The sequence below is a fragment of the Pristis pectinata genome, chromosome 5, assembly GCF_009764475.1.
Source record: "Pristis pectinata isolate sPriPec2 chromosome 5, sPriPec2.1.pri, whole genome shotgun sequence".
In the NCBI taxonomy this organism is placed as follows: domain Eukaryota; kingdom Metazoa; phylum Chordata; class Chondrichthyes; order Rhinopristiformes; family Pristidae; genus Pristis; species Pristis pectinata.
This window is the reverse complement of record NC_067409.1, coordinates 49,864,505-49,891,279: the sequence shown is the minus strand read 5'-3', so window position 1 is coordinate 49,891,279 and position 26,775 is coordinate 49,864,505. Positions and strand designations below refer to the sequence as shown.

Sequence of the window (26,775 nt, the reverse complement as noted above, 5' to 3'; positions counted from 1 at the left end):
TAATCTCCTTTTATTCTCCCCACATTCCCATCAGCTCTCCCGATATTCCACCACTCACCTACACACTAGTGGCTATTTAAACTACCTACCCGCACACCTTTGTGGATGTGGGAGGAAAGCAGAGCGCCAGGGAGAATGTGCAATCTCCACATAGACAGCACCCGAGGTCAGGATTGAGCCCGCATTGCTGGAACTGAGGTTGCAGCTCTACTAGCTGTGCCACAGCGCTGCCCTTTGTTTTTCTGTAATAACTATCCAGAAAACTGTATATATCATGATGCAGTAATCATCAAGACAATAAATATTCATCATTTATACCTTCTGTTATATTAGTCAAAACTAGGGACAAGGAGCATTCATCCCAAAAGTATTCAAAATAAAAAAAACAGCATGTTTAAAAAAAATAAAGAAAGTGCTGAAAGCATTATGTTTGATGCAGGCATATCATCTTCTGGGAAATGTAAAGATCCATGGTGTTCATGGGTCATTTCAGAACACCGAGTCTGTTGCAGCTATTAAGCACGGAGAGAAGCGTTTTTCCTCTTAAATGAAACGTTGACCAATATTAGTTGTTAAAAGTTCAAATTCATGCCACGTCTGGAGTAAGGATTTGCTGAATGTGTAGAAGAGCACAAATGGGATAGTTTGGAACTATCCACTGGGTGTGTATTTACCTTGTTAGTTTGCTCTGGCTTAGTTGCACAATGACTTTTATCAAGCAGTGGGTAGTGTTCCTTAAAGAATGTGCTGCTGCAATCTGGTTAATATGTTGCCTTTTTTAAAAAAAATGGTAGAAGTATCATCTTTTTCTCTCAATTTTTGAGATGCTCACATTTTTAAAATGGAATTGTTCTGAATGTGTTATTTCATCACCTTAAAATCGAAATTAAATCTGGTTTGGTTTTCTTTCCAGGTAGTTACACCATGTTTGCCACCAGTCAACTATGAGCTGGTAAGTAGTTTTTAGTGCCATTGCTGTTTCTCATGGTAATTCTATGAACAAATGACAGGGGCTCCAATCACTGAAATGGAAAACATTAAACAACACTTAATAGCAGTATTGCTTTATTCTGTTAATTAGCTGAAAGAATATAGGAGTGGTTGGCTAAATGTGCTCTGACTACAAATTTTGGATTGTGGATTGCTATGTGTGAGGACCTTGGACTGAATTTGTCACGTGGTTGGAAAGGTGAGTACAGTGAGAGAGAAGCAAACATGTTTGTTGGCCATGTGCCAGTATTAAAGTTCACATTTGTCAACTGATCGTTAGAATGTCACCGTTTTCTTAAATAGCAGTTTGGAGTCCAGGGAACTAATGGGCCTTAGTCTTTAAAGTTGAATCTGGATGAATGAAAACATTGTTTGGTTGACATACTGAGACATAATGCACGTTAAGGAGCAGCATATGCCTGCGGGACCATATAAATCCCCAGTGAGAAAGACATCATTTTGTGTTCTGGTTTTCTGTTTATTAGTACTGGGTTCAGCCTGAAGCACCATTTATGTAACTTATGTGGCCTTTCACCTGTGGAACAGATAGTCAATTATTTTGTGGTTAATCATGGAACAGAATTGGAAGTGGACTTATCTTAAGCCCTTCCCCAACCCCCTCACCAGAGTTCTCTTTTATAAAGAGATCTTGAGAGTTAAAGTGATCCCTCTTTAAACAGTCTGATTACAAATTTTAGTTCAATGCTGCAACATTATCCCATGACTGAATGGTGATTAATAAATGGTTTCTACGTGACTTGTATATTTTGCTGCATGTTGTGACTGCTGATTGAGTGCAATAACACTTTCAGTGCCTGTACTTTTGAGCTCAAGGTTATAAGTAAAAATATTTATCACTAAGCCATTTTCAAATGCTTCCAACACCTGAAAGCTCTGGAATTTCACTAAAAAATGGCTTCAACTACTTAACATGGATCAGCTTTCACCTTTAGAATAAAGACAGCGTATGCCTTCTGCTTGTGCTGGGTTTTCAATGATGGTGTGGGATTTTTCTAGCGCACCGAGTCATTAATAATCTGTAATTATTTTTGGGTCTTCCTCTGATTTCTGCTTGAGTTTCTGTAAAGTTGTTAACTCTCATATGCTGTGAACCTCTTGTGCTCAGGTGTGTCCAACCCAGATCTGTAACAACAGTGCCTCCTTCTGATCTGATCTGCATATCGTGCCTTCCCTACACGCAGACACAAAGTCATGGACCAAAACAAAATTAGTGAGAGAAGGACAATTTTAAGGTGCCTTATCTTAAAATAGTTTTAACTTCAATTTAAAGCACTCCAATTGTAGGTATATCATCTCCAAATCCTTTCTGTGGAAATTTGGTCAAAAATCTCAAATGCGAATAGAGAATGCTACACACACTCAGCTAGTAGAGGGTTATTTTACAGGCCTCCCAACAGTCAATGGACGGAAGGAACAGATATGTAGGCATATCACAGAGAGGTGTAAGAGCAATGGGGTTATAGTATTAAGGGATTTCAATTTCTCCAGTATTAACTGGATTGCCTTAGTCTGAAAGGTTTGGAGAGAGTGGAATTTTTAAGGTGCATCCAGGAGAGTTTTCTGCACCAGTATACTTGATAGTCCTTCCAGAGAAGGGGCAGTACTGAACTTCATCTTAGGGAAAGAAGCCAGATGAATACTTGAAGTATTTGTGGGAGAGCATTTTGGGGATATAGACCATAACTTCAAGATGGTTGTGGAAAGGGATGAAGGTGATCTGGAAATTAAGTATCAGAATTGGGGAAGGCTGATCTGAATATCATAAGACAGGACCTGGCAGAAGTAGACTAGGAGCAGCTACTTGCAGGTGAAGCTACATCCAACAAGTAGGAGTCTTTTAAAAATGAGAGAGTGAGAGTTCAGAGCCAACATAAGGTGAAAGATGAAGGAAGGCAAATACAAGGAACCCTGTCAATGGATAGCGAGGGTTTGATAAAGTAAATGTACGGCAAGTATGGAGTACTGAAAACAGGCAGAGGTCCTTCAGGAGTATACAGTTGTGGAGGAGGGGAGGGGGAACTTAACAAGAGAATTCAAGAAGGCAAAGAGGGGCCACGAAATATCATTGGCAGACAAGAATGAGGAAAGTCCCATGGCATTTGGTGCATACACTAAGGGCATGAGGGTAATTGGGGAATGGTTAGGGCCCAAGGGTCAATCTGTATATGGAGTCAGAGGACATGAGAGAGGTCTTAAATGAATACTTGTTTTCACTTAGGACAAAGACACTGTTGTTGGAGATTTCAGTAGTGGGGAGGGAGAGGAGATATTCTGGAACATGTCAATATAAAAAAGAGGGTATTTTAGATGTCTTAGCAGGTATAAAAGTGGATGAATGCCCAGGACCTGATGAGATGTATCCCCAGCTGCCATGGGAGGCAAGGGAAGAGATTGCTGGGGCCCTGCTGCACAGATTTATAAGTCTTCAGTAACCACAGGTGAGGTGCTAGATGGCTGGAGGACAAAAAGAAGAGCAGCAGGAGGAAGCCAGGTACAGGTGACCCCCGGAGGTATGGTCATTTGGGTTATGAAAATTCGCCCTGACAGAATTCACAAGTTGCTACCCAGAAATTTCAGATATGGAATAAAATTTGCTCTCATGGAGTTTATGTGGGGGAAATAAAGCAACTAAATCAACACAATTTTTTTTCTCAACTTGTTTTACTTGACGCAAGCATTGATGGCATGGCTTTGACTTATGGAAAATCATGATATGGGCTGTTTTCTAGGAATGCACATCCCCCTGTAATGTGGGGATCATGTTTAATTCTTGTACTTGTGAGTCTCATGTCGATGGTGGAAAGTTTTTGGAAAATTCCTGAGGGACAGGGTTAATGTGCACTTGGAAAGGCAGGGATTTATCAGAGATAGTCAGCAAGCCTTCATTGGTGGGAGATCCTGTCTGACTAATTTAAATGAGTTTCTTGAAGAATTAACGATTTCTCCTCCCATAAATGCATGCATCTGACATTATTATTCTGACAAAGGGTCTCCAACTCTTTTTCTCTTCCTACAGATTCTGCCTGACCTGATGTGTATTTGTAGTGTTTTCTGCTTGTATTTCACCTTCTTGAAACGTACTTGTACAATTTAGACTTTTCAGAGCACCCTAAGGAAATGGATATTGTGGCTCACAGCCAGGCTTGTGATGAACTAGCTTCTCACTAGAGATCACTTTTTTAACATGTTAGTGTTTTTATATCATTCATTTAAAGAATAACAGTCATGATGCGAATGACCCTTAATTAGGGTCAGTAGTTCCTTCAAAATTAGAAATGAACGTATTGGAGAAAATTGGGTTTAAAAAAAAACATACATATGTTGTGAATGTGGTCTTAGTTCTCAAGCTGAGCGCTTGCGAGAGCCCCTTGTTATTGCATGATAATATTACTGCAGTTTATATACTTTCCCACCTCCAATATCCAGTGAAGACATTTTTATTGAACATTTGTCCCTTACAAGCTGCCGTTGAGTCCAGAATTACTGTTCTGTGAGGTAAATTAATTTTTCTCTTCAGCCTATAACCTTTGTGGAGCAGAGAAAATGTACTCCACTTGTATAGATGCAGCGCCCTCCTGAGCAAAAAGTAGGGACTTTAAAGAGCTGTATTTGCTGGTAAGTGCACATTAATAAATGTTGATCAAGTGATCACAGAATATTATACCACAGAAAGAAACTATCTGGCTCTAGAACAGTTTAAAAGTATTATCTATCACTGCTTTGATATCTTTCCCCTGGTTCTATGAAATCTTCCACATATATTGATCCATTTCTACTTGAAAGGTTTGGTTTTCCATTTAAATAAGTTCTCACACTAGTGAAGCTGGACTTGAGTGCATATATAATCTGGCAGAAAGCTCTACTAATGATTTAAAAATAGCTGACTTTTAATATAGTTATGACTGCCTTTGGGGCACCACCCTATTGAACTACTTCTGCTTTGGTAGACATTTGAATACTCAAGTTGAATAAGAAAGCAAAATTAAGACAATTCATGATGGTGGAAGTATTTATAAAAAAAAAGGGTGGGTCCAGAACAATTACAAGCGAGTGAAGGGTGTTCAAAGTGATGGAAAGATCAAAACCCCATTTCCTGCTTTATATTCTGGAGTGTGGATGACCTGATTTAAAAGAAAAAACAAAGACAGTTCCTTTGAAAAGCAGCCCAGTCTCTTTAATTTGGGGTATAATATTTTCTTGACAGCTTTGCCTTTAGAATTCTGATACTACCACCATTTTTATTGTAAGAAAGATTGTAATCAATATCATTAATTTCCTGATTCTCGTTTATATGATTGTTGTCTTATTAAAGAAATATCAGTACCCAGAATCGGGTTGGTTTTGACTGTTCTTTGCTAATTCTTTTTGGTTACATTTTTTGTTAACATTAAACACATATTGTTTTTTCTTGCTCCATGCTGAGAGTATGAAATACCTCATACTTGCAAAGAAGTAGCAATTTAGAAAATCCAAGTATTTTCTCCTTTATATGCACCACCTATAATTCACTTGTGATTGTTACGCTGGTAAAACTTTTAAGTACCTTAATTTTACTAAAAATATACTAGCCCTCGGGCTACTCTACCATCTTAATGTTTAACAAGACACTTCAAATGGATTCCATAAATGGAACCAAAGGTGAGCAAACCTGTTTATTTGACACTGTAAAATATTGTTGCTTGTAGAAGGTTACTTCTTGCAGGTCTCTGAAAGATTCGTTTGGTACATGGTTGTACAGTGAAGATTTTTTTTCCAATTTGGAGATTGCCGATCCCTAATTGTACTTCAGGGATGCTGTGAACCACTGCTGTTACATACCTGTTTTGATGCCACTGAGTGGCTTAGAGGGCATCTAAGAGTCAATCACAAAGCTGTCAATCTGGAGTCACAAACAGGCCAGACTTCCTACATGTCAGGGTATGAGTGAGCCAGTTGGGCTTTCACCATAATTTACAGTTTTGTTTGTTACTGAAGACAGTTTCATTTAATTCTAAATTCTTTGCTTAATTGAATTTAAATTCCAGAGCTGCTAAAGTGGGATTACTGGCCTCTGGATTGTTGGTCAGGCTTCTGGATTCAAGTCTGGTAACTGATCCACTTTGTCACTACCTTGCCCCAGATAAAGTCTTAGATCTTATTTAGATCTCAGTTGTTAGCTGATTAAAGCCAGGAACTCTTTCTGTTTACTACTTAGGACTTCAGCTGGGAAGTAAACGTGCATGTATGTTTGGAGAGTAAATGTCCCCAGGTCTGAGTAGCTTATTAACATTCACTTATTTGGCTAATGATGTGGTGAATGAGCAAGTGTCCTGATACTAAACTCCAGCAAGGAATTCAGGGGAAGGAAAGTTTTTTATAAAGGACTATCGTAGTATCAAAAGCATGGCAATACGTTGAAAGTATTTGAAAGAACACACCCATCCTTTGGTATTTCTTTTTAAGTGGTCTGACTTCGTGGCTGCAGTGCTCTAGTAAGTAGTCATTACAGAACAGAATCATTTTTTGGAACAAATTATTCATTTGGGTAGTAAGTTAAACTCGTGATTTGAACTCATTATTTAACTACTTTTTTTTAAAAAATCAAAATTAGTAACAGATATTTGAGAAATGGCATCTAAAGTCAGCAGACTCTGCTTCAAAGTGAGCTCTATAAGTGTTCACATCCAAGCAGCTTTCAGTACAAAGTTTGCCTATCCTATGGTGTATCAATGCATATTGCCATGCAACTGATAGATCTCAGGAACTCTTGTTTTGATACGTAACTGACACTCATGCTCTGAATGAGTGAGTACCAGGGCAAAAGAAAAATTCAAATGTCAGGATTTCACAACAAACAAATGCAACACATAAAAAGACTGCTACTTTTATGTTAGTGTAATGGTAGGTCCCGTTCGAATGTTTTCCATACCATAGCTATTTGCTGCACGTATTTATTTCTGTAATTTTGCTTTAAGTCACAAGTAACCTTCAAAACTGGTTTACAATTGCTTCCAGGTGGATAATTTAATCAAATCAAACATAAGGACAAACATGCAATCAGAACTGGTGATTAAAATTACTTCTCAGCTCATAATAGTATGTTTGTGTAGAGGAAGATAGTTGTTATTTTCAATTCCCTATCCACTATAATATTTCCTGTGAAACTGAACTTCATTGCCCATCTTTGTTGCCTTTTATCTGTCCGAAGTCCAGATGGCAACAAAGAAGCACGTGTTCTGAATTTTTACCAGTAGATAAAATAAGTAAACACTGTATTTCATAAACCTAAGGTTGTAATTCTTTCATTAGCAAGCACTCCCTATAGTTGGGCATAATTAGCCATGTGATTTCAGATCAATTTAAAATGTTTTCCTTTTGATAAAAAGCCGAACTGAAGTTTGACTTTGCGGTTCGTAGTGTAGCTGCAAACTGAAAGCAACAGGTTCAGTAGATTTGCACAGTTGTTGACTAAGGCAAAGAAAAATGACTGTATCAGTAATCAAACCCCTTAATTTATCATGCCAAACAATTCCATATGGATAAAACAACAACTTTTACTTAATAAATTTTATTACACGTTTTTGTTCCTTTTCGGATCTATTTGTTTAAATGGCTGCAGAGCACATTGGACCTTCCTACCTCCAGCGCAACAGAAGGAACACTTGTGAGAAGTAGAGATGCAATATATTTATGTTTTATTGCATAAATAAGAAATATTTAACATTGCATTGTAGGTGTGCCAGTGGTAATTATTAATGGGGCTTTCTATTCAGTAATCATTTTCTGTTTGTTATTAAGAGGGGAGGGTGGTTGAGAAAAGTTCCAGGTGGGGCATTGGTTTAGATACCCTGCTGACATTTGAGTTCATAGCTAATCCAAATTAACTGGATAAAAGAGTTTCCGTTACTCTTGTTTAAAAGAGTTTTCAGAGAGTGTCAATCTTAATGCCTGATGTGCATGCTTTCACAGTATAAAACAGCACAGGCAAATCCTGCACTAAGGGGGAAGGGGTCGGGGGCTTGTTTTCCTAGAAAACGGCTGTATTGTAATTTTCCGTAATGCAAAGCCACGTCATCTGCGCATGCATCAAGCAACGCGAATTGAAAAGAAATAAATTTTGTGTTGATTTATTTACTTTGTTTTCATTCAACTTCCATGAGAACAAATTTTATTCTGTATTTCAAATTTTTGGATAGTGATTTGTGAATTCTGTTGGGGCGAATTTTCATTACCCGAATGGCCTTAATGCGGGGGTCACCTGTACACTGTGTTACACAGGAGCTGACCATCAGTCTCTTGCAGAGTAGGTCATGAAGAAAACATTTGTCATATGCACATACTTCAAGAGAGCAGTAATAACATATGACTAAAGTCTAGAATATTTTTAAATGCATTTGAGAACTTTCATGGCGTCACATATCTATAAAAGGAGGAGAAAGTGAGTCAGCTCCTTGGCTGATGCATTTTTCATTTAGATCATGGCTAATTTGCTTCTGACCTTCATTTGTCATCCTGGGTTCCAGAGACTTGATTATTAATTTCATAGTCCCCTTTGATTGACCTACATTTGGTGGCAGCTTGACAGTGAAAGTTTCAGGTTAGCTTAACAGTTAATATGAAGGTATTTCATAGCAACACCCGTAAACAATCAAAATGTTAATGTTATGACCCCTTGTACTGAGCTCCCACACACACCTCCTTGTCCAAAAGCCAATAGTTTCTCTTCATCCATCCTGGCAAGTAATTATATCAATCTTTTGTGCTCAAGAGGATATAATCTTAGTCTGTGGAACCTGTTTTGATTTTTTTTATATAGTTTTAAATTGGGTCTTGGTGTATCTGTATTGCACTCACATAAAACACTCATTCACCTCCTGAAGTGCATTGAGTACCCTAAACTTCCAGTTGCCTGATACTTTAATTCTTCACCCTACTTCCCATTCCAACCACTGTCTGTGGCATCCTAAACTGTTCCAATAAAATCCATTGTAAGCTCAGGGAACAGCATGTCATCTTTCATCCAGGCACATTGTAGTCCTTCGGACTAAATATTGATTTCAACAGTTTCAGATAACCAGCCTTTCCTGCTTGTGTGAGAACTGGCCAGTGCTGACGTGAAATCAGCCATCTGTAACATTAACTTAACGTTTCTCTCTCCATACTTGCTTCCTGATCTACTGGGCATTTCCAGTTATCCTCTTTTGCCTCGGGCCATTATGAGAGTTGCTGAGGTCTAAGTGGCTTTGACAAGTGAGGCTTTGGTGAGGAGACTGAGTGGTGGCAAGGTGAGTCGAGGTAAGGTCTTTCCTTTTCTTTCTTTCTTTAAGCCAGTAATAGCTTGAGAGGTAGAAATGGCGGTCACTGGTATGCTCCTCCTTTGAAATGTGGTAGATCAGGGAGAGGTCATGTGTCAGTGACGCCTACATTTACAGGAACTGTGTACGGCTGCAGCTCCTCTCAGACTGCACGGACCAGTTGAAGTGACAGCTGGACTCGCTGAGGAGCATACAGGAGGTAGAGTGTTGTAGATCGGACTTCCAAGGATGTGGTCACACCATGGATGGCTGACCACCAGGAGGGGAAGACAGGTAGTACAGGAGACCTCTGTGTCTATTCCCCTCTTTAATTAGCATACCGTTTTGGATATTGTTGGGGATAGCAACAGCTGCAGTCAGATCAGTGCCACCACAAATGGCTCTGTTGTACAGCAGAGAAGGTCAAAGTTCAGGTGAGTGGTAGATACAGGGGACTCCATCGTCAGGGGCACTGATGAGCATTTCACTGGTTGCGAGTGAGACTCCAGGATGGTGTGTTGTCTCCCTGGTGCCAGGGCCCAGGATGTCTCTTAGTGGGCACAGTACATTCTGAAAGGGGAGGGTGAGCAGCCAAAGGCCGTGGTTTATTTTAGTACTAATAACACAGGCAGGAAGAGAGATGAGGTCCTGCATACAGAATTTTGGGGTTAGATAGAAAATTAAAAAGCAGGACCTCCAGGTTAGTAATTTCGGGATTACTTCCTGTGCCACATGCTAGTGAAGCCAGATAAGAAAATAGTAGAGTTGAATGCTCGGCCAAAGAGCTGGTGTAGGACGGTGGGGTGGGGGCAGGGGTGCCTCAGATACCTGGATCATTAGAATCTCTTCCAGAGCAAGATGGACGGGTTGCATCTAAGCTGGAGGGGCACCAGTATCCTTGCAGTGAGGTTTACAAGTGCTATTCAGGAGGGTTTAAACTAGTGCGGTAGAGGAGTGGGAACCAGAGCAGTAGGTCAGCAGGTTGAATGATTGAGGAGAAAGTAGAGGTTAAGTCAAGTAAGTCCAATAGCAGAAGCAGGCAGGGACAGGATAATGAACATGGCAGAAATGATGGTCTAAAGTATATTTATTTTAGTACACTGAGTTAAACAGGTAAAACAGCTGAGGTTAGAACCTGGATTAATACATGAAACTACGATATTGTAGCCATTACAGAAACTTAGTTGAGAGAAGGGCCACCTGTAGGTGGTCTGATTAGTAAGTATGTAGATAACCAGATGTAAATTAGTTAAGTGGTGGATAGTGAGGAAGGTTGGCAAAGGATACAGCTGGAAACTTGAGTAGAATAATGACAGATGGAGATTAATCTGGTCAGTTGTGAAGTGTTGCATTTTGGGAGGTCAAATACAAGAAGAAAGTACACGATAAATAACAGGAACCTGACAAGCACTGATGTACAGAGGGATCTTGGGGTGGAAGTCCATAGCTCCCTGAAAGTGGCAACACAGGTAGATAGGGTGGTAAGGAAGATGTATGGCATACTTGCCTTCATTGGTCGAAGTGTTGAGTATAAAAGTTGGCAAGTCATGTTGTAGCTATGTAAAACTTTGGCCATATTTGGAGTATTGGGTGCAGTTCTGGTCATCGCAGTATAGGAAGGATGTGGAGGCTTAGGAGAGGGTGTAGAAGTAGTTCACCAGGATGCTGCCTGGATTGGAGTGTCCCTGCTATAAGGAGATGTTGGACAAACTTGGATTTGTTGTTCTCTATTGTGTCAGAGGCTGAGGGGCAAGCTGATAGAACTGTATAAAATGATGAGAGGCATGGACGGGGTAGATAGAGCCTTTTTCCCAGGGTGGAAATGTCAAATACTAGCCTCAAGGTGAGAGGGAGAAAGTTTCAAGGAGATGTGCGAGCTGAATTTTTTGACACGGAGTGGTAGGTGCCTGGAACACGCTGCCAGGGGTGGTGATGGAAGCAGATAAGATAGCAATGTTTAAGAGGTATTTAGACAGACACATGAACAGTTATGGAATAGAGGGATATGGACCATGTGCAGGCAGATGGAACTAGTTTCAGCTTAGATATGGTGGGGCAGAGGGCCTGATTCTGTGCTGTACTTTTTCTATTTTTCTATGTTTTCAGCAACCGTTGTGTTTTCTAGCATGTTCTTTTGTTTTTGTTTTCTCTCTCTCATTGCCCTGATTCATCTGTAACCAGGTGGTGCTAAAATCATTGTGTCACGTGGATAACCTTGGTCTCTACTCTATCAAAGACATTGCCCTTGGTCACTGCAGCTCACTCCTTCCCCCTCTGCCCCTGCAACTGAAAATCAACTTGTTTTTCAGGATGAAGGGTTATTGATCAGAAATGTTTTCTCTCCATGGATGCTGCCTGACCTACTGACTATTTTCTGGCATTTTATTTTTATTTCAGATTTCCAGCATCTGCCATTCTTTTGCTTTTTCAACTATTGAATAAAGTCTTCCGCGTATTGAGCCTTTTTGTCACGTCATAAGAACTTCATGGGGTTATCTAGCAACAGCTCATTCTTCGTGTTGTGTTTAGTTTCAGAATCAGAAATGTTTTCAATACAATTTTATATTTGCAGGACAGTTAGTGGCTAGTTAATGTTCTGACAGCAACAAGGAAAGTAAAAGCTTAGTATCATTAATGACTGAAATTTGTAGTTGCCTTATCGGATCTCAGTTCTTCTAAGATCATGCTACTTCCAGTATGTCTGGTCAAATGAGTTGTAAGGAACTAGAATCAACTGATTTAAATTTGGATGAATGGTGAAATCCAGGGTTTTTTTTGCCTCGCTGGGATTTTGGTCTGAACTTTCTCTTCCTGAAACTGCTGATGTGACCCTGAGTTCACACTGCTGTCAGCAATCTGGCAATTGTGCTGCTGACTTTATTTCTCAATGTTTCATTTTCCTCCTATTTAAATCTTGTAAAATAAAATATTATTTATTGTTTAAGAGCTTAACCTACATGGCACACTCTGACAGAAAGAACTTTCCAAGATAATTTTTTTCTAACCGCTCTTGTAAACTGGATGATCAAATAAAGTTGAATGACATTTTTTGAATTGCTTTAATCTAAAATATCCTTTTACTAATTCTTTTAAAACTTACCTGCCACAATCATTGTTATTAGAAAATAAATGAACAGCAAACCTCAATTTGGCATAGTAGACATGAATGACTCCAGCTTTATATATTTATTCAGAATTTATCATCACATTCTCTTAAATCTAATGTATCAATTGTATATGAATTGATTAAAAAGTATGTATAATTTTCCATTTCCAAATATGATAAATGAAGTCTCTATGGATTTTTAGAAGACATTTTAAAAAGGTTCTTACACAGGATTATCACAAGAAGCACAAAAATGGAGGTATCTTTGTGACATGGGTTGTTAATTAATTGGGATGTGGGAAATTAGTTTGGATAAAGGCTTCTGATGTTCTCCATGATGAGCACTGTAGGGATTCGTACTGGACCTCAGCTTTATGTCATATGAGTTTCTGGTGCTTAGAAAGATGGGCAGTTGTTATCAGTGTTTATGGATGACGCTAAGTTGAGTAAAAACAGAAAATGCTGGGAATACTCAGCAAGTCAGGCAGCATCTGTGGAAAGAGAAACAGAATTAACATTTCAACTTGAAGACCTTGTGTCAGAGCTGAGAAAGAGAGAAAACACGTTAGATTCAAATTGCAGGGAGGTGGGGGAGGATGGATATGACAAAGGGAATATCTCTGATAGGGTGACCCCAAAGTGTGCTATGGGGATAAACTACAAATGAAGCCATCTAATTGATAGGTTAATGAGAGCGAAGAGGGAGAAAACAAAAGAACATTCTAAAACCATGAAATGCAAATCAGAGTGTTTAGGAAATGCCTGAGAAACAAAGGACTGCAGATGCTGGAATCTAGATGAAAAACACGGTGATGCTGGAGGAACTCAGCAGGCCAGGCAGCATCCGTGGAGAAAAGCAGGCGGTCAACGTTTCAGGTCAGGACCCTTCTTCAGGACTGAAGATAGGAAAAGGGGAAGCCCAATATATAGGAGGGAAAAGCAGAGCAATAACACGTGAACAAAAGAGGGGAGGTGGGGTGGGCACAGGGTGGTGATAGGTAGATGTAGGTAAGAGATAGTGACAGGCGGGTGCAGGGGAGGAGGTAAGAGCTGATCCACTCGGGGATGGGTAAGAAGAGAGAGGAAAAAAAGGCTAGGAAAGGAAAGAAGACAAGAAGCATGGTGGTGGGGGGAGGTTTGTGGGGAAGGGGGGGGTTTGATGGGAAATGCCCAGCAGATAGGCAATGTTAGTGAAGAGATAAAACATCTGAATCAGATTTGATCTGAATCAGAAAGTAATTGCCTTAAGGACTGTTGGGGGACAGACAGCACAGAAAGAAAACTGGTTTCTCGTGCATGGTATTGAGCTGCTTGAGTATTGGTCAGCAAACCCAGGGGAGATGGATGAATGCAGCTTGGAGCAAGCAGATTATTATCAGCATACAAATAGATGCCAGGAAGCTGACCAATAGAGTGACAGAAGAGTTGAGTCTGAAGATAAAAAGGCAACGGGTAACTTGAGTCGTTGGTGGAGGCAGGCCGCCGTTAAGTTAACGGATACATGTAGTTCCTCTGGAGGAAATGTAGGTTTAGAAGCTCAGCTGCACATCAACTACAATGCAGAGATACTGAACATCTTGTTTCAGTTTGAAGCAGTTGTCAAGGGAATGCATTAGTAGCTGTGGAAAAGTATGGTAGTGGTGATCCAAGGCAACATTTTCAGGAGTCCTTGTGTTTTATCAGAGGAAATTACAATGTCTGCAAGGCTAGTGTCACATAAGGAATCTGATGCCAGTAAGACAACAGAGGGGTGAAGAGAGGTGGTGGAGAATTCAAACCAGACGTCACCAGTGCACATGCTGAACATGGCACCATTCCTTGGCAATGATGTCACAAGAAGTAAGTTCCATGCAAGTAATCGGAGGAGTCAAGGGTAGGTCCTTCCGGGAACTCAGAAGTAATGGCCTAAGAGTTGAGACAGGAAGCCCTTGCAGGAGATTTTCTGACCATATTTAGACAGGTAAGGTGCCCACCGATGGCTCTTGGGTAAGCAGCACACCAAAAACATCTATTTATTTAATGATTTTCACACCCCATTTGGAGTGTCTCATCAATATGCGTTCAGTGAGTGGTGACTGTTGCATCTGGGAAATGTGGCATCCGATTTGTGCACAACAAGCTTCCACTAGCACAAAAGTGATAGTGGCCAGATAATTGGTTATTTTACAACACTGGAATATTAATATTGATAGGACTTTGGGGTAATCCTTGATCTTTGTAATAGTGTCTTGATGTTCTCTGTGACCACCGCAGAGAGCGGATGGATTAAGGCCCGCTGTCTTCTTAGTCATGAGCGGCAGCCAGGTAATCCAATAACGCCTGCAACAGCGAAGGAAGATGATCTGGTTCAATTTAAAATGCTGAAGAGAAGATGAGTAGGGAAAGTGTATCATAGTCATGGTTACAAAAGATTTTGCGTATGACAGTAGGCATTTTGATTCTGTGGACAGGAGGGAAATCTAAGTGGATAAAGTGGGATGGATTTGTGAAGCCATATCCTATTCAAGAGTGTTGAGAAGAAAAGGAGATGGTGCAGTAGTTTGTATTGACAGAGTTACTCAAGATGGTTTGAGGGGCAAGGCTGATGATGGCATACTTGAAAATGAGTTGAATATTACCTGAGGAGTTAACTTTTTCTTGCAATGTCAGCTGGTATGAGAGTCTGGAAGAAAGGCTGTCAATTTTTGAATCTAGTTTGGTCCCCACTTCTTTTTTCAGGTCAGCCAGTTCATCTCTCACCAGTCAGCAATGTTGGTGGAGTCTCAGAGGGCCATGTTTGCTTCTTAAAATGTACTCCCACGTTCAGGAAAGAAAGGGAACAAATGTTGTAGTCACATGGAATGAACAAAGTTTCTTAGTAGGTTGGGCTTCAGGAGAAGTCGTGGAAATGATGGCATTTCACAATCGCAGAAAAGGGAACCCTGAGGGTTATGTAGCAGCCAGCAAGAGCATTTGCAAGATACATGATTAGACTGCTTTAACATCAACTTATTTTGCTGGAAGAAAACTTGCAGGAATGGAAATTAGCTCGATGATTTACAAGGACCATGTTTGACTGATGTCAGGTTAGTATGAATGTTTAGAAAAATACAACTGTGAAGTAAATCAGCTGCTTTCAGAGAAATTGAGCTGTTTGATAACGTTATCAGTACTTTTGTGTGGAGTGGGAAAACTTCGCCTTGGGCAAATGTGCCCAATTAATCACTGAGTACATGACTACGGTTTGATTAAGAAGTCTTTGAAGCCACCAGGGAGGAAAGCTGAAAATAGATTATGTTTGTTCGAGTTTTTGTTAATGCAACATATTCAAGATGCTTTGTTCTATATTTATGTATATTTTTAATTTTGGAAAACTTATACCATTAAGTGTTATAACTTACAGTCTTGGTTTCAAGCTGCTATTATTTTCTTGCTATTTTTGCTGGCTGTTTTTGAATTTTTCCTGTATCTAATCACCCAGGAACATCGATAAAATCAGACACATTTTCAATAATACAGTCTCCCTGTTTTTGGTTTTATTCATAATTTGAAATTTATAGTCATCACATGTTTAATGAATTGTAAATGTGGATCTGGAGGCAGTTTCATCACAGACTGTTAGGAAACATGAAACTGGGCAAATACTTAATGGTGAAAGTTTTGAAGGAATATCCTGTGGCAGTAAATTGCAAACAATTCAGACCCAGTGACCTTTAAAATACATTGTTTCCATGGGAAGTGTACTAAAGGGTCATTGCATGGTGCACCAGTGACTGTTTTAGTGTAAGCCCACCACAGCACAATTCGGCAGTGACCGAGGCTCACAGGATCAGGGAGGGGTTGAGGTCAGTGATCTGTGGGTGGAAGTCTGGGATGGGAAGAGTCCTGAAGGAGAAGAGCTGAAAAAGGGAACCAATGTAAGTGGGGTTCTCAGCCCTGGTATGGCATCTGTTTCGAGAGGAGCGCTGTTAGACATGTTATTCTGAGATTGACCAACAGGTACACATCAGAACAAGGTGACCTGATTTTGACACAGAGAATGGCATTGTTTGTGTGTGCCTGATGTAGAAACATCACCTCTGTGGCATGTGCCATTTGTGACTGCAAGTGACTGATCACATTTCCAAAGTGGCATGATTTGATCTAGTCATGTTTGTAAATGTGCTCCATTCCAGAAATAATCAATCCTTCATCACTTTAACACTCCTTAAAAAAAACAGCGTCATGCGTACAAACCTAGGCTTTTTTGATCGTTCTTTGTTGACTTAGATGGAATCTAATTTTAGACTTGGAATACAGCTGCTGATTCTGTACTGTGTGTATTGTACTGTGTGTTCTGTACAGTTTTGTATGTATTTATTGCTTTCAAAATGAGGATGAATTCCGAGATTAATCTCTCAAAATATTCTGAGAAAGTAGAAGCAATAGGCTATAACCCCAGTATTTTCTCTTCTCTATTTTTGAACTAATTTTAACATTACGCATTTAAAATCTATACTATATGCAACATTGCCCTTGTGCTCCACACCGTGACAGCTCAGACCACCCAGTTTTGATGATAGAACAACAAGAAAGAGGCAGTCATGATAAATTTAGGTTGGGTGCTTCTAGTCATTACTTTTTTCTTATACAAATTGGATGACCATACAAACAGGAAGGAAGTAATGCTCATGTCACACCATGACTGTGCGGCAGACTGGTTTGTACATCAGAGATCGCATTTAAAAATACCGTTGCTCTCTGCAATTGTAAGCTTTACTCAAGTAGACCATGAAATATTAGAGCTATGTTTGTGTATTAAAAGGTAAAAGTGAATAACTGCTATCCTAATACAACCTACAGAATACACAATAGATCTGCCTAATGAGGTAGAATTTGCAAAACCATTATTGGAGTTCCTGAAATCACTGGGATTTTATTGTGAATAGCTGAGACCTATATATCTTCTTTACATCTGCCTGGATTTCTCCTGATGATCCTTGGTGTCATATTTTGCTTTGTAATGCTCTAGTGAAGCACCTTCGTAAGCTTTACTTTTTGAAATGTACTGAATACATGCAACATTGTCATTGCAAGCAAGGGGGTTTGTAGTTTTCATCTCCTCAGTTAATCTCCAGTAGGTCAACAACAGCAGTTAGCTTGAGTAACTCTTAATATGAGGTTAAGAAAATTAACCAGGCTTTCTGCACTTGTTCACAGACCAGTGCTCCCGGTAAATGTATAAGTATATAGAATAAATGGGAGGATAGAATTGAGATTAGCAGCAGCATTACCAGTAACTGAATAGCCAGGTAATGCTCATTTCCTAGATGTGATGAATGAGTAGGGTGAGTCTGTGAAGATTGCCATCCATAGAACCATATCTCAAGACACAGTGCTGATTAATGCTGGAAGAAAAGAAGTGCTGCTATATAACGATTGCACTGAGACTGACATCTGCCTTTAAAGATGCCTGAAGGAAACCTGACCTGATATCTTTATGTTTGATTTTTTTATTTCTTCGGACATTCCATATGGATGCCTAAAGCAGGAACTGGCTCCTTCTCAAAAGCAAATGTAGGGGCCTGAATCTCTTTAAGTCTTTACCAAACTGGATACTGGCAAATGAAGCAGTTAGACCTGATCCATTTGGGATAGTTCAAACAGATCCTGGGCTTTATCACATTTAATGTCAGAGATAAAAGGGACGGTGTTTATTTTGTATGGAATATTTCAAGGTAAGGTTTTATAATAGCCTTGATCATGACTGTGAAGAAGACAAAAAAAAATTCTCATAATCTGAAGCTCAACTCATTTTGGTCAACTCCAGAGAGCAGAGAGGTGAAAGCACAAAATGTAATCCGTGTTGTGGCTGGATTCACCAGGGAATCCAGGCCATTGCTCCAAGCAAAGCTGTCTGCATTGGTGACAGATTTGGAGCACTCAGAAATGCATCACAGCTAAAGTATGGAAATAGTGACTGTATTTTCTTTAGGAACTAATAGATTCACAAATTCAAATGTTATGGAGTTTCTGAAGCTCAGATTTATGTTACGGATTTTGAATGTTTCCATTGTTTTAATATTATAACACTGAATGATCTGTTGAAGCAATTTAAGTCATCGTTTTATCTAAGAGTTTTTTTTTAATCCTTATATTCCTCATATAGTTTACATTTCTGTTTGGCAGTTGTAATACTGCTGAATAATTGTTTGTTGAAGTCGTGTTGTGCAATGATACCATCAAGACATTTTTACTCTTATTAATCTTGTGGAAGCCATAACTGGAATGAATGGGATTTTAAAGTCCTCACCCCTGAAGAGGCAAATACTTCCCTGTGTTTCCATGGAGATGTGTAGCATGAAGTTTACTTTTACTTACTTCACTTCATCAGGGTTAAAGTGGAGTGTGTGCTTCCTGCAAAAGCTCAAGCTGTTAGTTTTGGAATAAAGGGAACAAGAGGTCTGGAACTGACTCCTCATAAGCCATTTGTGTACATCTTACATCTGCTATATAAAATGGTGAGAGAAGTCACATTTCTAAACCTATGGGTAGTAAAAGTAATATTAGAGAGAAAAAGAGATGTTGCAAATGTGTTGTAAAAATTAAATCTTCCATGTGTTAACCAAAAGTTATTGCTTCTTTAACTAGTATTTTTTTCCATTAGACAAGTCTACCAAAGTGCAGGAATTTATTCTTGTTTTGATAATATGATAATATAGTATCCAACTTCTAGTTTCAACATTAGCAGTTGCACCCACTGATAACTTAAGTGGAGACTATGAATAATGTTGGTGAATGTGGTGTTGGTACAGAGGGGAGTGGCCTGATCAGAATTTGCTTGCTTATCCACCGGCAGAGAGACCTGGAAGGAAACTATTTTGTTGGGGAAATGCTGCACAGAAAGTTGAGTGCGAGTCTGGGGCATGACTCAGGTCAGCACTCTCATGAGTTCGGTTAATCTGTGGACTTGTCATAACAGTTGGGGGGAACCTCTGAGACTTTCTCAGGTCACACAGATAAAGTACATCAACCAGGACAGCCTTGTCTTTCCACTTCTGTTTGGTGCCTCAGGATACATTTAGAGGTCAGGTGACAAAGATCCTTGAACTGCTGCTGCTCTGATCATGTAGGGTTAAAATTTCATGGTAGTGAGGATTATTCATTATCTGTGACACATGACCATGGTGTAAGCCTGTGAGAAGATCTTGCTGCAAGAACTGACTGAATTATGAGGTGGCAACTATTTGGATTCTCTGGAGAGCTTTTCTTCATTGCAAAATGTGACTTCTATTTTGACAAGCACAATTGGATGAGAAAATTGGATTTTATGATACAAGTATATCACAGCATTCTCCCTTCTCTTTCTCTTACAGCCTGATAACTCTGATGCATTTGTAAGTCATGTAAACAGTCCGGTAGGTAATGTTTAATTTTATTATTAACTTGAGCTTGATGTGACAAGCAAAAAAAGTGAATGCGTCTTTTCTATAGTGGCAGCAACTGACAGTATTAAAAATATTTTCCCTTCTATTACTGTGACTATTTCTGCTAATTTTCTTATAACAGGCCTTTTCTTACAAAATTGGCCTTGTGCAGATTGGATTTATTAGTTGAGAGTGCCTGGTGGGAAGTTGTGGAACTTGAATCAATGTTTAATTATATTTGATTTTGATCTTTTTATGCTCCTGCTCTTCACAAGTAGCTGTCACATATAAAATTTCTTTCCACATCATTTTGAAGAGCTTGGAGGAGACTTTATTGGGCATTTGACATGACAGAGTTCTGTTATAAGCAAGTGCCATTCATGATTAACATGGCCTTTCTCATTGAAGTTGCTGCTCAGGGACTCCTTATGGGGTAGTTTTAAAAATCATATCGTTCCCACAATTAAGGCAAGCAATTGTGGAAAATTGCTGTAGATTGATGTGTTTAGATTGAACAAAACAGATCAAAAAGCAACAGTGGTAAATGGCTGATGTTATTTGTTTTTCCATCAAATCCATTTACCTCTTTATTTCTGTAGGGCTCATCTGTGAGAAGAAGTTAGCATGAGAGATTTGAATCAAAATCTGTTGATACAGATGTTAACTAACTGATATCTTTAAAGATGTGTCACCAGTACCAATACCAATAGTGTGTATGTATACATGTGTGTGTTATAGTACAGCTTCCCCATACTATATTCCTTAGTAATTTTTCTAATTTAATTCCTACCTCTTTTCTTCCCCCATCCCTTTTCACTAATTAAACAGAATTATAATGGTGCTTAATCATATGTCTTAATTTGTTTTATTTTTATATGAATGGAGAAAGGAGGTTTAGGAAGCAATGTACTTTTATTATTGCAAGCTCAGCTTGGCCATCTGAAATAAAAGTTGTCTTCCTGCTAGCATTAAGAACCTACATTGAGAGATGTTGAACAATCTTAGTGCATCTCTTTGTGAACAAAAGTTCCTGGTTCAAGACTTATTGATCTGACATATAATTAGCAAAACCTTGAATTGACGGTAATAGGCCCAATAAAAAACTATACTGAGATTGAGCAGAAGGGAAGTTCTCAGCTGAGGGAAGTTTGCTGAGGGGAGTTTTCATGTAGATACAGAAAGTTTGGTATGCCTTCTTGTGCTTAACATGGGGGTAACTGATCCCTGTATTGGTTGTTTGACATAAATTGTTTCCTTCTCTGAAAGATGCCTTTACTAAACAGAAAGACTGGCCAGATTGGATCCATTTTGTTATGTTTTAAATTGCAAACTGAAAATTAATTATGAATCAGGGACACTTTTTTAAAATAATTAATTTTACTTGATGAAAAACACCATGATGCTGGAGGAACTCAGCAGGCCAAGCAGCATCTGTGGAGAAAAGCAGGATCATCATCCAGCATTATTGTGTGGCCTGCTGAGTTACTCCAGCATCATCGTGTTTTTCATCTAGATTCCAGCATCTGCAGTCCTTTGTTTCTCATTAATTTTACTTATACATTTTAGATCCTCTACTGTTTCATTTTGTATTGTATTTCAATTAAATACAGTTACCATGACCACACCATTCCTGCTGATCCTGGATATTTAACAATGTTGGCCAGATAGCTTTGACCATTTGCCAATACCATTGGCTTCAATCATAATGGCTTTCCTTAAATTGTGTTAGGCAGGGCAGGTATTCAGGACAATTCAAAGTAGCAGCTTACTGTTTGTGATTACCTCTCATTAACTTACTCCCTGTTGCGAAGTAGACCTTTTGTTTTAAGTTTCTCGATTAATCTTTTCGTCATAAGAAAGGAAAAATTTCTTGATGTTTTATGAGAGGAAATTATTTTTTAACAACCGTTGGATCTCTGGCCACTTCTTGCTTACCTTGATATTAATTCTGATGAAAGCTCATTGACCTGAAACATTAAACCTGTTTCCTTCTCCATGAATGCTGCTAACATGCGGAGCATCTCCAGCATTCTCTGGTTTTATTTCAGATTTCTAGCATGTGCACTATTTTGCTTTTGCATCATTCAGTTCCATTAAGTTTGACAAGTGGTGTGTTGTGTTCAGATAATTTTTGTAGTTCAGTTCAATTTGATATTGTTACTACTTTTGACATGAGATGAATACTTTTGACATGACATGTTGCCTTCAGTAAATGTACATGATAATTGTCATATGTAATTGAATTATAAAGAAGCTTTACTATCTGGCATCCACGAGGAAGGGAAAGTGCATGTAAGTTGGATCGGCCAGTTTGACAAGAGTTAAGTTTGTTTTCACACACTAAATTAATACCATAGGTTATAGAATAAAGGAAATGAAATGATGTACTCTACCAGAACTCGCCAATGATTTGGCAACTGGCAATACTCTGCATTATCCAGCAGGTAAGAAAAAAGATATGAACAATGTGTAATGGCAGGAGATGCACAGGCAGTCCCTCAGTGCTGCCCCCTATGTTGGACTAGGGGCTCCCTCTGAAGCGCAGGTTACTGGAAAGTGCTGGTTAGTGAAGTGCCAGGTAATTAAGCTTCTACTGTAAATTGTTGGGGAGACAATTCTGGCTTTACTTCAGCAATTACACCTGCCATAACATAAAGTGGGCAACTCAAGTATATGTGTTTTTTAAGCAGTGGGGATTGTGCCTCTGATTGTGTACATCTGTTGTACTTTTCACCATTTTTTCAATGCCAGCAATTCATCCATGTCTTCATTGGCCCTCCTTAGTGGGACTCGATGGAATCCTTCAAGTGACATTACATCCCTGTTCATATCACAGAATCATACAGCATTGAAACTTGAGTCTGCACCAACCATCAAACACCCTTTATCCTTGTCCTTCTTCCACAAACTTGCAATAGCCATGTGGAAGTTAGAAGTGGGATTCCCAGCTGAATTCTAAACCTCTTTTTATCCTTTTTTGCTAAAGATCATTCTTGTTTAGGAATTTGTACTGTTGTAGTTAATGAACTGAAACATTGTATGTGAAGAAGCTTAAAATCACAATTAAATTAATTAATTTTGAGGCATCCTTTAAATCAGCTATTCTTTTTGACGATTCCTGCTTTCCACAAAAAAACTCATCTGAAAAGTTTTCAATGTTGATAAAAGCAAAATTGAGTATCGAGAGTTGAATCAAATGCATCATTGCTTTGCCTGCATAATATTGTAATGAGCCCAAGTAAACAACAAAGTAGCCTAATAATAAGTTGTAGGATCGTAGAGAGAAATAATGGTAGATAGAAACGAAGCTAAGAACATGGATTCTGGAAAAAAAAGATATGAGAGAGAAAATTAAGGAAATATGTCATTATGGATCAGAGTATGAATATTCCTTTCTGAATCTGTAAAACTTCAAAAGTCAAAAGTAGTGGCTTTAATCTAGAATGGAAAGGTAATCGCCTTAATAGAAACTTGGCTTCAGTTGGACTGGAACTATGTATTCTCACCTATTAAAAAAATTTCAGAGGGAGGCAGAAAAAAGGGAGAGTGGGCTTTATTGAATACAGACATGACTTCATCCATAGAAAGGAAAATTTTTATTGATGACAATGCTCAGACAGATTCTGTCTGGCTAGAGACAATCTGATTCTATGTCATACAACACAAACAGAAACTGACGAGAATTTTTCAGGCAATTTGAAGAGGTTGTGGATAGATAATGAATTATAATTGTTGGGGGGGGGTGGGGGGGTCTTTAATTATCATTAGTCAAACCAAAGATAAATCCCACAGTCCATTCTATGAGGGGAATCAGACAGCACTTAAAAAGATCTTGTGTACCAAACAAAGGTCATGGGAGAAAGTAAAAGATTAAGTAAGTTTAATTTATAAACTAATCATCCTGTGAAGTGATAAACAATGTGATGCATGTTATATGGGGCTTAAATTAATTGTCATCTGAAAATGAGGGCAAAATGATTGTCATGCCCCAATTGCAGCAAGTTGCTGATGACCAGGCTTCAACCCACATAATTTGTTTGACGCAAGTGACTGCAGATGCTGTAATCTGGAGCAAAAAGCAAACTGCAGGAGGAACTTGGCAGGTCGAACAGCATCTGTGGAGGCAAAGGGATAGTCGGTATTTCAGGTCAAGACCCTGCAACAGGACTGACTGTTTGGTGGACTACTGATCCTTTCAGGTTGTTGTATTGGAGAAGGTGGTTTTGTCCGAGTGCGCACAAACCATGTATGTTCAATCCAAGATCATCGTTATCTGAGGAGATCAGATATTACAAGGTGAAGTCTGCCATTCTTTGCTTTCTCTTCTCACTTAGGACCGTCATTTGGGAAGGGGATGAATTCCAGGGACCCAGCAAACAGTTTTTTTTACATAGTAAGCTGAACAAATCAAGGGATGTCACTGACATTGGAATGAAAAGGAACAAAGTGGTTCAGGATCATAGTGGACTTATACACTTCTGTGGGGGTCAGGGTGCTGGGGTTCAGTTCTTGGCCTCTGAGGTGAAGAAGTTTAGTGGCTTCCCCAGGAAGAAGTAGACCCAACTGATGCACTTCACTGCTCCTCTGTAAATTTAATGCAAGATGATCTTCCCTTGTATGCACCCTTGCCTTCCCTCGTTACCTCCCTTGCCGCCTCCCTCGCCATCACCCTTGTCTCTTCCCTCACGTCACCACTCCAAGGACAGACAACTTGATTATCTGCTGCCCACCAGTCCTTCAATCAGACAGACCTTGAACAGAGCACACATTCTCCCAAACAGCACGTATTCAGCTCAGAAAAAAACTCTAGCTAAACGTACAGTCAAATAGAGTTCTCCCACTGAATCTTAACTCATTCAGAATTTCTTTAATGGAGGTGTGTACTTTTATAAACAACAATTCTCCAGCAAGTTTCCTGACTCTAGATTGTGAACAAAATGCAATGAGCGGGGTCGTTTCACACAAACATTAAGGAAAAGAGTTGTTAACAGACATATGACCCACATTTCAAATCTTGCATTCACGCTGTTCTGTGGCAATTTAAAAGAAACAGATCTCAGGCCCAGATCGATGCTGACCTGGATGCATGCCCAGATTGGACATGCTTGATGCCTCTGCTAAATTTGTTATTGTTGATCGCTTTTCACAACTGGGAGAGGATTGCAATTTGGATCCCTCTCTATGTTCTGAATTGAATCACATGAGACACCATTTACTTACCGTTGGAGCCACATGGACAGTGTGTTCCACTTTTTTTCTGACCATGGTTGTCCTGGTGTCCTGATTGGTCTGCTTCTACTTTACAAATATAATTTAGTATTAGTAAACTGCTATTCTCCACCTACTCACCCCCTCGCCCCACCCTTCCTACTTGTCCTCAATCCTATTGCCTCCCCAAATGTCCTCAAATGTACGAGTTGGCAAAGCATTTGCTTACCTTGGGACACTCCAGGATTTGTTTGTTCTTCATGTGGGTTGCTACTTATAGCATCCCCATGCTTGATTTGAGCCTGCTTTCTTTTCTCTTGGGCATTCCCTTGGGTTCAAGGCTCATTTGCTTCCAATCCATTTTTGTAGGTTCCGAGATGGCTGATGAGGCCAATATTGGGTCTGCAGATACTGCCACAGGGTGGAACAGGAGGTGCTTGGCAGGGCAGAGGAGTGGGTAGTTTGGGGAGTGGTGCACACCTTCTGTCATTCACGCTGGGTTTTTGAGTGCTCCTGACAAAAAGGCTCAAAGTTCTCAATGCCATTCCAATGTTCCTTCTTCATTTTGATTGGTTGTGGATCAGGGATTCCCACAAATTGGTTGGAATCTTACATTGTTTCAAGGAGGCTTTGAGAACATTCTTGCATCATTTTCTCTGACTACCCAGTATCCTCTTGCTGTAAAAGAGCTCTGAATAGAGCATCTGTTTTAGGAGTCTGGTTTTGTGTATGCAATGATGTGGCCTGCCCATTGAAACCAGGGTTCATTGCTGAGGATGTGGCCTAGGAGAGGGCTCTGCTATTAGGTCACAGTTCCCACCAGTTGAATTGGAGTATTATCTGTAGGTAGCATTGGCAGTATTTCTGCAGTGCATTGAGGAGTCTGTTGTAGGTGGTCAATGTCTCAGAAGAGTGCGGGAGAACTGCTCCTTGGTAAGATCATGACGTTTGTGCTGAGCTTGACGTTTTCATCTTCAAACACCTTTTTTTCTCAAATGGCCAAAGGTGTACCTAAGAGGGTGGTGAACTTCATCATTGATTTCTGCCTTAGTTAACATGTGGCTCTCAAGAGATGGGAAATTGTCCATGATTTTTAGGGTCCTGTCAGGGACATTTATTATTGGAAGTCGGTAATGTATAGTGACTATAGAGTGGTTAAAAAATTGTTTTGCAGACCTATTCTCTCATACACTACAGGGAATGAATCAACATTGACTTTGGAACTCGGCCTCTGAAAATGCACGTACACAAAAGTCAACTGCCTTCTGCAGTTCAGTGACTGGGGTGACCTTGGTTCTGTAAAGGAGGCAATGTAGGTTGAATGTTTTCCAATTTGTCCTTTTGATTAGCTCCACCCCAGCAGGAAGCTTGTTGGAAGTCGGGTCCAGCATTGCATTGACAAAGATTGAGGGAAGTTTTGGGGTAATGATGCTCACTTGATTACCACCATTCTGCACTGAGATTGGGTCTCTTGTGGATGCAGTGTTGCTGTTGAGGTCAAAGTATAAGCATTAGGCCAGTTTACTGGTAAGCATCAGGCTTCGGTTTCTCTGGCTGTCTCAATTGAATGGAGTAATCACATGGGTTATGGAGGCTAGGGCAGTGATATGCGCCTTGTGCAGGATGTGGGAGATTGGGGGCATTTCCAGTGTCCCTGATAACTACACCTACAGGACGTGTATCCATCTTCAGCTCCTGGCAGACCACTTAGAGCAATTGGAGCTGGATGGACTCGCTATGGAGCATCTGCGATGCAGAGAATGTAGCAGACAGTATGTTTAGTGAGCTGATC

At 39.6% G+C, this 26,775-nt stretch overlaps 1 protein-coding gene across 8 annotated transcripts in view; it reads left to right on the top strand.

Annotated features, from left to right (window-relative positions):
• The window catches only part of LOC127570373 (tensin-3-like), a 326,270-nt gene that overhangs the window by 171,454 nt on the left and 128,041 nt on the right, over window positions 1-26,775 (top strand). For 7 of the 8 annotated variants that reach the window (XM_052015880.1, XM_052015879.1, XM_052015884.1 and 4 more), the window contains 2 exons: window positions 914-952; window positions 19,725-19,766. In XM_052015880.1, the coding sequence (XP_051871840.1) occupies window positions 914-952; window positions 19,725-19,766 (81 nt within the window). Of the gene's footprint in view, window positions 1-913; window positions 953-15,343; window positions 15,456-19,724; window positions 19,767-26,775 lie in introns of those variants that run through there. The other variant, XM_052015886.1, reaches the window with a different exon arrangement.